The sequence below is a fragment of the Semicossyphus pulcher genome, unplaced genomic scaffold (genome assembly GCF_022749685.1).
Source record: "Semicossyphus pulcher isolate SPU_LCO1_2020_fin unplaced genomic scaffold, fSemPul1.0.p SCAF_15, whole genome shotgun sequence".
Taxonomy (NCBI): domain Eukaryota; kingdom Metazoa; phylum Chordata; class Actinopteri; order Labriformes; family Labridae; genus Semicossyphus; species Semicossyphus pulcher.
In genome coordinates, this window is record NW_027211659.1 from 1313484 (window position 1) to 1327249 (window position 13766).

A 13766-nucleotide genomic window follows, 5' to 3' on the forward strand; every position below is an offset into this window, starting at 1 on the left:
GCTTTAAAACGCAGTCTGTAATAGGCGGTGACACACGTGTCAACTTTTACGTCAATGTTCAGTGTTGACTGAACACTTTTATGTTGAAAAGGTCAACCTCCTCTGATCTGGACATGTCAGATCAGCAGCGACCTCTTGTGGTCAACAGGCAGAATTACACCACAAGTGCTCCAATCACAGCCCAGCTTTTCGGTCATGTGGTCTCTCTGGCCTGAAAAATGTTCTGAACAAGGGCGGCCATCCAAACGCATCTATCCATCTGTCCATCTGTAGTAGATCACTGTGGCTAGCTTAAATTGCGGTCGTACTTGGAGTTGCTATGGTAACGCCGTAGTTGCGACTGGAACAGAGGAGCACAGAGAGCCTCGTTGCCCTGTGTCTCACCCTGTTGCTTGTTGATGTTGACGTTGTCTGTTGATGTAAAAGTTGATCGGTGTATCACCGCCTTCACATTTTTATATTACGATGGAATACTTTTGATTTCCATCTTTCAGAAGTTGGTAGAAGAGCCAATTTTTTTATATGTTTTTATTTTAAACATATATAAAATATAGTGATGTTGTGTGTCCAACCCATTCTCATCCCCAGCTCTTACTTACTGCAGCTTGGTCAATGACGCTACAGAATATCACAATCCAGGTGCTTTTAGTTTTGCACCGACGTGCAGGTAAATTAAAACTCATGTTAGTGATAATTAAATCACTTTGTTCAGACTTTTGGAAGATGCAAAGAAACCTGCACATGCAACAATCATTAACCAGCGGCTAACTTGTGTCACAGTTGCAATTTTAATGTGTAGGCACGAAAACTGCTTGTTGGGTTGGATTTACATAAGTACTAACTCGTGCTGTCCATAAGACGGCACACCGACACAACGAGAGACAAACTTGAACAGATATATTTATTTAAACATAAACAGGCCTTTTAAAAGATCAACAGAGGCTTCCTACACCTGCAAAGCACAACAGTTAGGTTACAGAAGAACGGTCATTCAGCACTCGGAGCGAGCTGTGCTGTGACAGGTATTTATTGTTACATTATTAAACCTGAACATGTCTGATGTGCTGGGGGTGAGAATCTCTCTCTCTCTCTCTCTCTCTCTCTCTCTCTCTCTCTCTCTCTCTCTCTCTCCCTCTCTCTTTCCTGCCGGGCTGAGATTTGAGTTCTCCGCCATCATTACACCCCCCACAGTTGTTGCATTAGCTCGTTTCAGCTAGAATAAAGTTAATTATTAATGTATCATAATATAAAGTGACGTTTTGATGCATTCAAAGACGCTCTGTAACCAGAGAGTGCACGCACGGACATCAGGAACACGTGAGAGCTCGTGAGACAGCCACCATAGTGCAGATTTTTTTCACAGTGAATATTAATTTTAATATCTGAATATCTGTTTTTTATTACAGTTCGGTTATTTAATCCAAATTTAGAGTATCCATTGACAGCGCTAGGATGAACCTACAGAAACCTGCTCAAAGGAGTCACCACTGACACAGGTTTGAACTCTCAGATGGTCCAGTGTTAGTTTGACCCCTATCAGACTTAACCGCTCTTCATGCTACATCACCTGTGGTATTGAAGGACGACTAAGCTTCAGGAGAGTCCAGAAATGAGTCTTAAGGGGAACCTACATCGTGTTATTTCAAAGCATTGGGCCCTGACTCAGCTGCCATATTTGACGAGCTTGGTGTGAGTCCTGATCAGAGATTTATCAGGTCTTGTTTGGGCTTTAAAAATCTTCTGCAGTAAAGAACAGGCCTGCACCGGCTCGTTAGAGCAAATCAGAAATCATCTCCAAACTTCAGACGTTTCATCAGTGGAAAGAATTGATTTCCTGAGCCAGACAAAGAAATACCTTTCAGTTCCAGAAACGCTGTAGTGATTTATCTGACTGTGACTTTGAGCTGTTTTTCAGAATAAAAGCAGCGTTATGAATATAAAGTAGAAACAGTGCAGTCAGGGAGCGCCGCTCTCCTTCATGTCAAACTAACCTGCTGTGGAGGTCGCTGAAGGTGAATGGGAGCGCCGCATTACTGCCGTGCTGTGCATTTGACCTCCTGACACACACGCACACACACACACACACACATACGTCAGAGCCGAGCACAGCTTGTACTTTGAAATGAATGCTGTTCGCCTTTTGTCCATTCAGGGAAGAAAAAATGCCCAACGCAGCACCGGGGCTGTAAATGCTTTACCTTGAAGGTGAAGCTCTCCCCTCGCCTTCCTTTCTCCTGTGTTTGTGTGCGTCTCTCTCTCTCTCTCTCTCTCTCTCTCTCTCTCTCTCTCTCTCCTGCCCTTGTCTGCTCATGTCTCTCTCTCGCGCAGTCACGACGAGCAGAGCGGCTGCCCTCGAGAGCCCATTGTAGGAAAAGCGACCCGATGACGCACTCAGGTCTGAGGGGAGAATGCAGTAGATGATACATGCAGCGTCAAACACGAACACTGAAACTCTGATGTGATGCTGGACAACTGAAAAGGTCTCCATGTGGAGACTGATGCTCGGCCTTTTGGACATTTAGTCCATGCCTTCGTTTAGTTTAACTGTGTGGAGCTCAATAATATAACTTCATGAACTCTGTAGTAATCTTTAAGTTAACCGTGTGTTTGAGTGATGCACATATTCAGAGGCTGATCTCTCGCCTTGATTGGTGACTGCCACTTACAGCAGTTATGTGATTATCGTAAAAGCAGCATCTTTGTTGTGCTCCGCTCCCTCAAGTTTACTTTAGGTAGTTTCCAGGCCGAGTACTGACTAAGATTTGTGTTTCCAGTCTATTCAGATATTTCATTCAGAACCAAATAGGAAGCTCGTGTTCGGCAGTGATGGAGTCATCAGAGAAGTGAACAGACTGTCTTTCCTTTAGAGCTGCGTTCATTGTCGTCTTCATGGACACTGTGAATAAACGTGGCAGCAGAGACGCTGTGAAAACTTAATTCAACATTTCTAAACACTTTCTTTTTGATAAAAAGGAAATAAAAGTAGTTAGTTTGAGAAAGCAGCCTTCTGAGTGCCTTTGAAGCAAGGTCATTATCGCTCACAAAAACCAAAACAAGATAAGGAAACGTGTGAAAAACATTTTCTTTAACTGGAATAAAAGCTAAAACGAGGCTTTACAACAAAACAACTGTTGAAAAGGACAAAGTGACAAACGTGTGATCTCAGGCGTCTCTAATGTCCTTAATGAGGTGATGTAATGCTGAGAGAGGCTCTACAGTAAGCAAAATAAACACGCACACAGAGAAACAATGCTGTCCTTCGAGGGTTAACCTACACTCAGCCGAACTGTTAACAAGCGCTGCCAAGCAACAGGCTCAGCAGCTCCGAGGTGAGAGCGGCTCCCTCTGACTGATTTGTCCAGGGAGCGCTCGCCGTTCTTCCCCTCATCACAAACGTCGTGTTGATGTAAACCTCCTCTGGCTCGCTCTCTGCTGTCATACATAAAGCACGGCCTCAAACGGGCGGGATGAAGTGGCTTCATTAAGGTTTCATGTCGACATGGAGAGCTTTGGTTGGATAAGGCGAACAGCTCCGTGTAGAGGAAATGCCCCCCCTCCCCCGGTGAGGGCATGTTGGTGTAGTTTCTCTGCACGGCCTTTAGAGGGGGCTGTTCTGCATCATCTGGCCTCCACCTACTTTTGTGTGTTAGGACCACTGACAAGACATCAGAACAAAACTGAGTTTAGAGTAAAGTTAAAGGAATAAAGCTGTCAGTGCTGACTGCTGTTTCAGGTACAAGTGATTCATGAAATCTGATCACGTTTGATATTAGATCCATGATATTGACGGCTTATTAGACACCAAAGCACAGCAGAGCAGTTTAGAAAACTGTGACACACGATTTTAAAGCATTAAAAGTTATTACACTTGCAAAGCCCCGTGTTTCTGCAGGTTCGTCTCCTTCAAATGAATAAAGAAGCTGCATCCTTCTCACAAGGTTAAAGTCAGACTAAATGTGGCCTGAGTACGTCTTTCAGTGCTTTCAATCTCCCCTGAGTCTCTGTAGATGTTGAAGATGGAAATGTTGGTTAAAAACAAACAGTTGAGCTTTCATTAAAGCTAGCTAATTTCCTGACGCAGCTGGGCGCTGTAGTTTTTTAATCCTGAGAACCAGACAAATATTCAAGCTCATGTTGTATCTGCTCTGGTGGATGCTTCTGGCCGCAAATCCATTCAGACAGATATCCACCTGACCTGAATTAGGTCGGGCCAATCACAACTGTTTATGTAATGTGGGATGGGTTAAGGCAACCAAGATGGCTGCTGTTGATTTGGAACAATCTGAATCCATTAAGCATCAGTCAAACTGGATTGTAGTTCATTACAAACTGTACAAATGGTAAGTAATACCTTCTGATTCATGTCTAACAAATGAGAGGATTCATTTGAACCAGAAGCCATTGTATCTTTTCATCTATCAATCCCCTGCTGGACGTTCGCCTTCTTATAAGCATCCATGCTGAACTGGACTCTACCTACTCGCTCTTCTGTCTAACTTCAAGCTGCTCAGGTTCTCTGAACCTTTTTCTCTTGTGCTCCGAACATGTGGAACAATTTACAACAGATTCTCAAGATCGACAATCTGACTTCTCTCTGAGAAATTAAGACGATAATCTCAAACTTCAAACTTCACGTCAGTGTGCGATTGCTTTCACTGAACATTGTCCTTTTGGGTTTGTTTTAATTGTGCTTTTCGTATCTCAACGTCATTGGTAGTAAGGGAAACCTCGAGGCTTAAATAAAGGTTTGAATTGAATTGCATTGAATTTGAATTGGATGCTGAAACTAACTACCTAGCCTAGCAGCCTACTGACACTGCACCATGTCATGGCTCTGATTGGTTGTACCGTCCAGAGGCATCTTGGTCGACGCCCACTGATGACACCTCTTGGAAATTAAGAAAGAACTGAGTTTGCATTTGGGAATCTGTCTTTTGATACCGAGCTAAGAGTCTTTAGTTAATGTCAGCTGCAGATACGGTTCTGCCATCAGGAGTATTTACTGTGGTCGCAGAGTAAACCTCTCTGCCCATATGCTCTGTGATGAGGAAACAAGTGTCTCAGTCTAATCTGGTGGCTCACTGACGGGTTGTTTGGACAATAATGGAGCTCTATTATCTATCAGGAAGTATCTTGTGTTGGCTCTGGTCTCTTCATGGGATTGTTGACGGTAAAAACAATACCACCATATTTACAGTATCTTTAAAGAGATGTTGACTGAGCCTTTCATCTTGTTAGTGCCACTACACCAGCACAGCAGAACCACGGACTAAAGCGCATTATGTTCAGTTTAAAATGTAGTTTAGAGGGTCTGTGTGCAGGGCCAGGTGCTTGGTGTGAAAGGGGGTCTGTGCCCCGCATGCAGCTGTCTCGTGACAGAGAGAGATGAAAGCAACTGTCGACACCTTTGTCCCAACGCACATTAAAGGTCCCTTTGAAGGGCGCGCTCTCTGTGACCACTCTGTGACCAGGGTTTGTAGGGAAGGAGGGGAGTGAACACAGCTGGAGAGGGCACACATTGATTACTCTCTCCCTCGGTCTGTCTCTGGTGCGCTCTCTCTACCAATCAGCCTTTCCTTTCAGCTTAGAAAATCCCCGTCTCAAACTGTTACACAAATACAATCAAAGGATGTATCACCTTGAGAAACCCAGTCAAACAATACCCTTTATGAATCATTTCTTTCTGCACGTGTCGGTTAAATCTGCTCTCCTCTTACAGGCTCAACTTTTTCCATGACGTCCCTGATTTCCGGGTGCTCGCTTGTGGAGGTGACGGCACTGTGGGCTGGATCCTCGACTGTATAGGTACGCAGACTTGATCCTCTATAAGGCTAATGCCAGGAACATCACATGAATACCTCGAGTGTAAACTTATCTTCACACTTTGGGTCATGGCTCCTAGAGGTTATGGGAACATTTAACCCAACAGAACAGGCTCAGGTGGGGCAGCAAACGTTAACCGTAAGAGTTCCGACAGACGACAGACCCTCTAATTAAAGGAAAACAACATTTTTAAAAGAAGAACTATAAACATTCATTACAGTTATTCCACAGACGTCCTGACCTGCCATACCTGCTAGAATCCTAAACACAGAAGTTGTGTCCTAATTCAGCGGCTGCATCCTTCAAAGGATGTATTTCAAGGCCCATTGCATCACAGCAGTGCTTCGAAGGCTGTTCCATTGCAAAGGCCCCTTTAGATGCGGCCCTCCCTTTACATCAGGTGCATCCTTCAGGACCCAACACATCCCGAGATTCATTGCGCACCGTTCAAACAATATGGCGGACTCTCAAGCGGCCGTGGAATACTCTTTAAATGTTTTTAGCTCAATCGAATCGCTAGAGATCAAAGATTAAAACACAAAATAAATAATAGGTTAAGTCACATGATGTTAGCTAGCCCACTAGCTACCTGTTGCTAAGGGACAGGAGCGGTGTTAGACTCAGCTACAGTGTCCCTGTGTGAAGAGGGATTTTTAACAAGCTTATAATAATGATAGATTGTTTGTTTTGCACTTTTTAAGAGAGGACTAAAACCTGCTTTTATAAGACAGATTCAAAATGAACACAAACAAGTAAGAATCAGAGACCTTTTTAACAAGTGTTCCAAAGAAATTATCATTAAAAAGTTTAAGCAAATGAAAATGTTAAACTTGTGTTATGGAAATAACCTGTAGTTAGATATTTAAAGCAGGAACTTTGCCTACAGAACGAATAGTAACTGAAAGACTAAAAGCTGATAAGCCAGCACAGCAAACGCTTAATCTGGAGTTAAAAGTTTGCTGATGTGCACTCACACTTTCAGCTTCAGGCTTACGTTACATCCTGTCTGATTATCTGGCCTGCATTTCTTCATCAGGCTTCGTTGTAAAAAATGTTTCCAGAACTCAGTAATTAATTTCTCATCATATTTGATTTCCTCAGTATATCTTGCAGGAAACAGTTGTTCCAAGCACATCTAACTGGACATCTAACTGTCTTTTCCTCTGCAGATAAGGCCAACTTTGCCAAACACCCTCCTGTGGCCATCCTCCCTCTGGGCACTGGGAACGACCTGGCTCGCTGCTTACGCTGGGGAGGAGGTGAGGGAGTCATTCGATCGTGTGTGTGTGTGTGTGTGTGTGTGTGTGGTTTGTGTAATCTTTATGTTCCTCCGTGCTCGGACGTAACGCTCCCGGACTTGTTCCCGTTTAGTTTTGCAGGTTTCCACGTCGACTTCTGAAACAGAACTTATCTGTCTGCAGCTGTTTGACAGGCATGTTTGTCTCTGTGCAGCGGCAACGACACATCGTACAGATGTGGATCATTGTGGACTCGGTCTATCAGCTCGTCTTCAGGACCATTGTTGTCCCTGCTGTTGCGTCGACCCTGTCACACCCCCTCTGCCTCTACACTCCCCCTACTGCTCATGTGCACACTGCGTCTTGTGTTCACGTAGTGTTAATTGAGGTGCACAGCTGACGCTCCAAACAGACGCAGGCACGCGAGGCAGCAATGTGCACGCAAACACGTAGGTACAAGCAAGTGTATCTCCAGCTGTAGGTAATAAGGGTATGACGTTAACAAACCGTGTCCTGTTTTTGCTACAGCACGAGTATAACTGCTGTTTTAAGTTGAATGACTTACAGAGGAATCAAATAAAAAACAGTTTTGCAGCATTTAAGTCTGGCTGCATCCACACTGCAGTCGTTAACGTTGACAGCAAGCTAAGGCAAAGCCTGTCAGCCAGGTAAGTCCTGGGTTAGCCACCTCAGTAGCTCAGTAAAGACGGAACTCCTTTAACAGCCGCGTTTAACTTAAGTTGCAAAACATCTGTTAGAGAAACACGAGACAGTGACTTACATGTGGATTAAGAAAGGAGAAACTACATTACTTCTCTTAAACCTTTAGCGTCTCCCCATGATGGCCCGTTCACTGCAGTACAAACAAATGCTGTACAGCTAAATACTCGGTTTAGTGGAGATTCCAACATTAAAAGACGTCCTAGGACGGGGAAACTAAAGGATAGAAACATTCACTTATAGATTTGTATTTGTCCTGATGTGTTCTGGTACCATTTGCTTCAGCTTGGTTCCTTAAAGACAGAACAGGCTTAGGATTGGTTGTTGGTTTCACAGCAATCTAAAGACGTTCGTTTTAGTGCTTAAAGAACGACTGTACATTCAGGAGTTGTTTACTGGAATACTAAAGGCCGGCGTGTTTGCTCATGTTGTTCGGAAATGAAAGATGGGAAGCTGAAAGTCGGAGCTCTTATGTGTCAAATTAGGAAGTGTTAATATGCAGAGCGCCTGGGCTGTAAGTCCTCTGCCAGCCATTGATTTGTTACAGTACTTTTGGCCAGTAATTAGACTGGCTGCCTCTGACTGCCGGATTGTTGCTGCTCGAGGACCTGCAGAGCACTTACACAGGCTTATGAATGATATTTTGTCAATAAGCTGCCAGGTCCGAGGGGGCTCTGGGACTCCATTAGATCATCTTTCCCAGAAATAAACACTGAAGTAAGAGCTGCAGTCTCTACAGAAACTTACCCTGATGAATATTTACTTTAACAGACAGCTAGGAGGATCTGTACGGGAGGTAAGCAGTCGGTTTTTAAACATGCGAGTAATGGGGCCAGTCAGTTAGTCCAAATACATTTGGCCCTGATGATCAGGGTCCCCAACGGATGGAAATGATGAAGAGTGTCCCTGAACGATGGATGTAGAGAGGGGTTAGATGGAGGGACTCATCTGGAAATACCTGGACTAAAGATTTACCTGCTATTTGGTTCAGGTGTTCATGGTCCTCAGAGGAAGAAAACAATGGAGGGTGATTATAGATGGATGGATTGATGAATGGATGAATGGATGGATGGATGGATGGATGGAAAGCTAGATGAAAAGACTGATGGATGGATTTATGGATGGAAAGATGGATGAACAGCTGAATGGATGGTTGGATGGATGGAAAGCGGGATGGATGGATGGATGGATGGATGGATGGAAAGCGGGATGGATGGATGGATGGATGGATGGATGGAAAGCGGGATGGATGGATGGAAAGCTGGATGGATGGATGGAAAGCGGGATGGATGGATGGATGGATGGTTGGATGGATGGAAAGCGGGATGGATGGATGGATGGATGGATGGATGGAAAGCTGGATGGATGGATGGAAAGCGGGATGGATGGATGGATGGAAAGCGGGATGGATGGATGGATGAAAAGCGGGATGGATGGATGGATGGAAAGCGGGATGGATGGATGGAAAGCGGGATGGATGGATGGATGGATGGAAAGCGGGATGGATGGATGGATGGATGGAAAGCGGGATGGATGGATGGATGGATGGATGGATGGATGGATGGAAAGTGGGATGGATGGATGGATGGATGGATGGATGGATGGATGGATGGATGGATCTTTAGAATGACTTCCTTGACATCACGTGGACAGGTGTTTTTGTTCCTTACAGGATACAACATACAGTAACCCAGATGGACGGACACATGGGTAGCTCAGTAGGTGACCATCATGTAATAACTTGGTTGGATTTTATTGGTATGAAAATGTTAAAGTCATTGAACTTCAGTCTTTGAATGTGGTCAAGACTAAAACATTATTTTTTTAATTAAAACATCATATGAAGAAAAGGCTGACTTAACACAGACAGACAGACGAGGAATGAGAAGGCAGGAAAGCAACATGACATGAACAAATCTTTTTGATCCAGCGTTGGAATATCGTCTGCGACGGTGAGATTGCCTTAAAAGTGATTTTGTTTAAAGGATCAATTAGTCGCCTTAGACTGTCCACAGAGGATTTCGTTTGGCTCTTCAGTGTGTGACACGCAGCCTTTATGCGTGTGTTAGTGTGTGCACACGTTTGTGAAGGATCCACTGGGAAACCAACTGTTGTTTTAATATGAAGAAGAAGAGGAAATTGTTCCTACGTAAACTGCCATCATATCATACTTTTTCACGTGATGCTCCCAGTGTGATCGTACTCATTAAAGCCTCACGCCCTCATGACACCCCTGCAACATACTTCCGCCTCTGATGGCTATTAAGAAGCCTGACTGCTGAAGCGGCTGTCAGCTGCAGAGTAAAACCAGAGGGCTCCCCGGGGTGCTGTCAGACCCGAGCTGTGTTGTAGGTTTGGAGGTGGTGAGAGGCGGTGCCGGTGAAGTGGCAGCTAATCAGTGCCATCGTGTTGCATGTTTGAGGCCATATAATCCACCCTTTCACCCCTTACATGTAGGGCCTTTAATATGGATTCCTGATGTGAATTATGTCTGTGAACGTAGACCGCTGACCAGACGTTTGTGGACACGCTTGGATGCAAATGTTCCAACTATATGTGATTCTTTTATCCCAAACCTGGAGCATCTGTCGCTATAACAGCCTTCTCTCTTCCCAGTGATTCAGGATCCAGGCTGCAGGGATTTACTCCCATCCAGATACGAAAGCATTAGTGACAAGGGCGAGTAATGTTGTGTAACAAGGCCTGGTTTGTAATCTGCTGCCAAAAACTTGTAAGCACAGATGTGATGGGAATTACAGCTCTTTACAGGGAAGTCTTATGGCTGCGTTCCTTTTTGAGAAGCCATTCGAATAACTCATTGTTCTTTTGTAAAGGTCAAGGGGGTTCACGTGAGGCAAAACATTGTGTAGTGTAAACATCAGGCTACTGATACTGAGTTTGTTTTCCCAAACAGGTCTACACATTGTGCCTGGGTGGTTCTTTCTGTAAACGTAAACCAAAGGGAAACAAGTGTTGGTTGGCAGTCAGTAAACCAGTTGTTTCAGTGTGTTACTGCCACCATCTGGACAGGAGTGGAACAGAGGAACTGGGCACAAGGCTAAAAGCAATCGCTCACAATTACGGCTTAGATCAACGGGTTTGTACGAAAGAGCCGTTCAAAGTAAAAGTATTGGCTGCAAACAAAACTTCACTTGAGCAAAGTGTTCCCTAAAAAGATTTCACTGACGAAATAACATCTAATCATTGTGCAGGTGTACAGCGCTAACTACGCTCATGTTAGCAGCCACAGTCTCAGCCTCCTCTTTGCTGTTTCATGTTGTTTTTTTCGCAGGTAGATTTGCAGGAAATAAAGAAATCTAACTGTTACATTGCGTTTAAATGGGCTTCACCTTGATGTAATTCTCTCTGTCTGAAATTGAATTAATTGGACTGATCCACGAAATACAGCCACCGGGGTCACACCCTGGGCATATATTGTCTCCTGTCTGTTGTGTTTATCTGTGTATTTACTTGTTTGCTAACCGTCCTCTCTGGCTGCTCTCTGCAGGTTATGAAGGCGGCAGCTTGCTCAAGTTCCTGCGGGACATCGAGCACAGCGCAGAGGTGGTTTTGGACCGCTGGAACATCGACATCGTCCCCGATGACAAGGAGGAGAAGGGCGACCCCGTCCCCTACAGCATCGTCAACAACTACTTCTCTATTGGAGTGGTAAGGAAACCGTTTTGCACACTGCCCATATTCACAAACTGCTTTTACACAAGTCAGTCTTGTGCTAACTGTATAAACAACACAACACCAAGCTGTTATTCTGTTGCTAAGCTAGCATGCTACAAAACTTGGATGTTGAGGAAATTCAATCAACAGATGTCAGGACAATGTATCATCGCAGCTTTCTTAATCAGGCCAAACATAATGCAAACATGCTGCTGATCAAGAGCTGTAAAGAGAGGTGTACCGGAGGAGACGTGAAACTATATTTAGATTGTTTTTGGTGTTTCTTACCAAACATTTGGATTGGAACTAATGGATTAAAAAGTATACCATTAAAAAGAGGGGAGTTTAAATTATGGGACATTTTACATCTGAAGTTTAGCTTGGTATTACATGAAAACAAAAATGGCAAAAATCTCTATGGGATTTGGTGCAGACCAACTCCAAGCACTACTATCTGCCTTTTCCGTTCAGCACAAGTTTTAGCTAACCTGTAGGTACATTTGTCTTACTTTCTTGTTAATTATGATTAAAGGACATTAAGTTTGTTCATAAAGACATAAAGCTTAACTTACTGTAACCTCAATATAACACCTGAATGTTAAGTGGAAACAAATGTAATACCGTAACCAAGAGCTGAGATAAGATATACAGATAGTATCAGATATATTAATGATTAAGATTTGTTTTTAATTAATATTAAAGTGTATCAGACACAACATCCTGCCCTCAAACTGTCTGATTGAGACACTGTACTTGTAACAATGACAGCATGATGACAAAGATTATATGCTCTTTAAGGACCTGAGCAATTAGCAGATTCATCAGTGAGTTTCTGCTCCCTCGTGGACCGGTTTTAATTGGAGGAGAGAAACATGCTGCCAGGTTTCCAGTTCCTTAGCAACCCTTTTTATCTCGTCCTGATGGAGATGCTCGTTTGAAGGCTCAGGGACGTTTACACGGAGGTGACAAACAAGGCCTCGGTGAAGCCGCCGCTCTGCTGCTCTGCTGCTCTGCTGATTTAACTTCACTTTAGTCAGACAGAGGACGTGTCCCCGATTCAGGACAGGGAGATGTGTGTTTCTTTGTGGTAAAATGCAGAGAGTTAACAGACCTTGCTTTTCCTCTTTAAATGTTTGGACACACATGAAAAAAACTGAGGCTACAGTTTAACCATTACGCAGCCCTAAGCGGACATGCATCCTTTTTATTTACTCCGTTTCACCGTGATAACCAGTAATATCCACTTTTCTTCTCTGGATCTCGACTTAATTATTATAACTTCTTTTTTTAATCATTCCATCCAAAGCAAATGCACGTTAGCCAGATGTTAATGACACCAGCAGTACCATTTCTGTCCATAGGGGGCGCCAAAATCACACTAAATGAAAGTTGCTTTAAATCCCTCTAAATCTGATCATGTTCCAGTCTTTGCAGGCTTCCTAATAATTGCTTGCACCCTTCTTTCCCCTCGTGCAACTGCTCAGTTCTTCAGCAATTAAACACATCATACAGAACTTGTAATTACAACACAGTGAATAATTCAGTGTAGCTTTGGAAACCAGACTGTTAGTCCTGGTGTCCTGCCAAACCCCGAGCTGACTCACCACCATGACAGAGAAAGTCGGTGCCATCTGACGTTTTCTTTTTCTTTAACATTCAAGCACCATTAGGCTGGCGAACAAAAATATCTGTCACACTCTCTGGATATGAAGTACAGTACATGTGACTATAAATAAACCGCAGTGACATAAGCGTGAAGAGGACATATGTGCACAGGTAGATGTTGGAGGGTTTTGGCGAAGAGACGATGAACCGCAGTGATGTTATGTAACTGACCCCCCCACTGGTACCTGCGCAAGTGTGAAGGCAGGAACAAAACACATGAACATTACATGACAGGCTGATCTATAGCTTCACATAAGTACACAAACTGAATCAACTTTCTTTAAATGATAACTCCTTTCTCTCCAAAGTCAGTGACAGGAGAAGACGGGGTTATTACCCTGCTGGCTGCGCAGAGAGAGAGAGACCCTCGTTAAAATAATGACTTAGGAATGATACGCAGACACGTCTGTGAAGCTGTCTAAGCATATCAGTATGGTTTGTTTGTTTAATGCATATAGTATACTGTAATAACGTAGCTTGAGAGACGGAGGAAACACGGTTATCATCGTTATTTCAAACTTTACTACCATCTATAAAGCGGCACAAGCAGCAGAGCCCCTCCCATCCCTCCTGTCACTAACTGTGGTGTAAATGTTGTTATCCTTCTTCCTGATAGTCTGACAGATCTGCTTCACCCAACAGACA

General features: G+C 43.8%; 1 protein-coding gene across 1 annotated transcript in view; it reads left to right on the forward strand.

Moving 5' to 3' along the window:
* The window catches only part of LOC138592118 (diacylglycerol kinase beta), a 120533-nt gene that overhangs the window by 47284 nt on the left and 59483 nt on the right, over positions 1-13766 (forward strand). The window contains exons 19-21 of the mRNA XM_069662751.1: positions 5720-5805; positions 6993-7082; positions 11290-11450. Coding sequence (XP_069518852.1) covers positions 5720-5805; positions 6993-7082; positions 11290-11450 — 337 coding nt within the window. The remainder of the gene's footprint in view (positions 1-5719; positions 5806-6992; positions 7083-11289; positions 11451-13766) is intronic.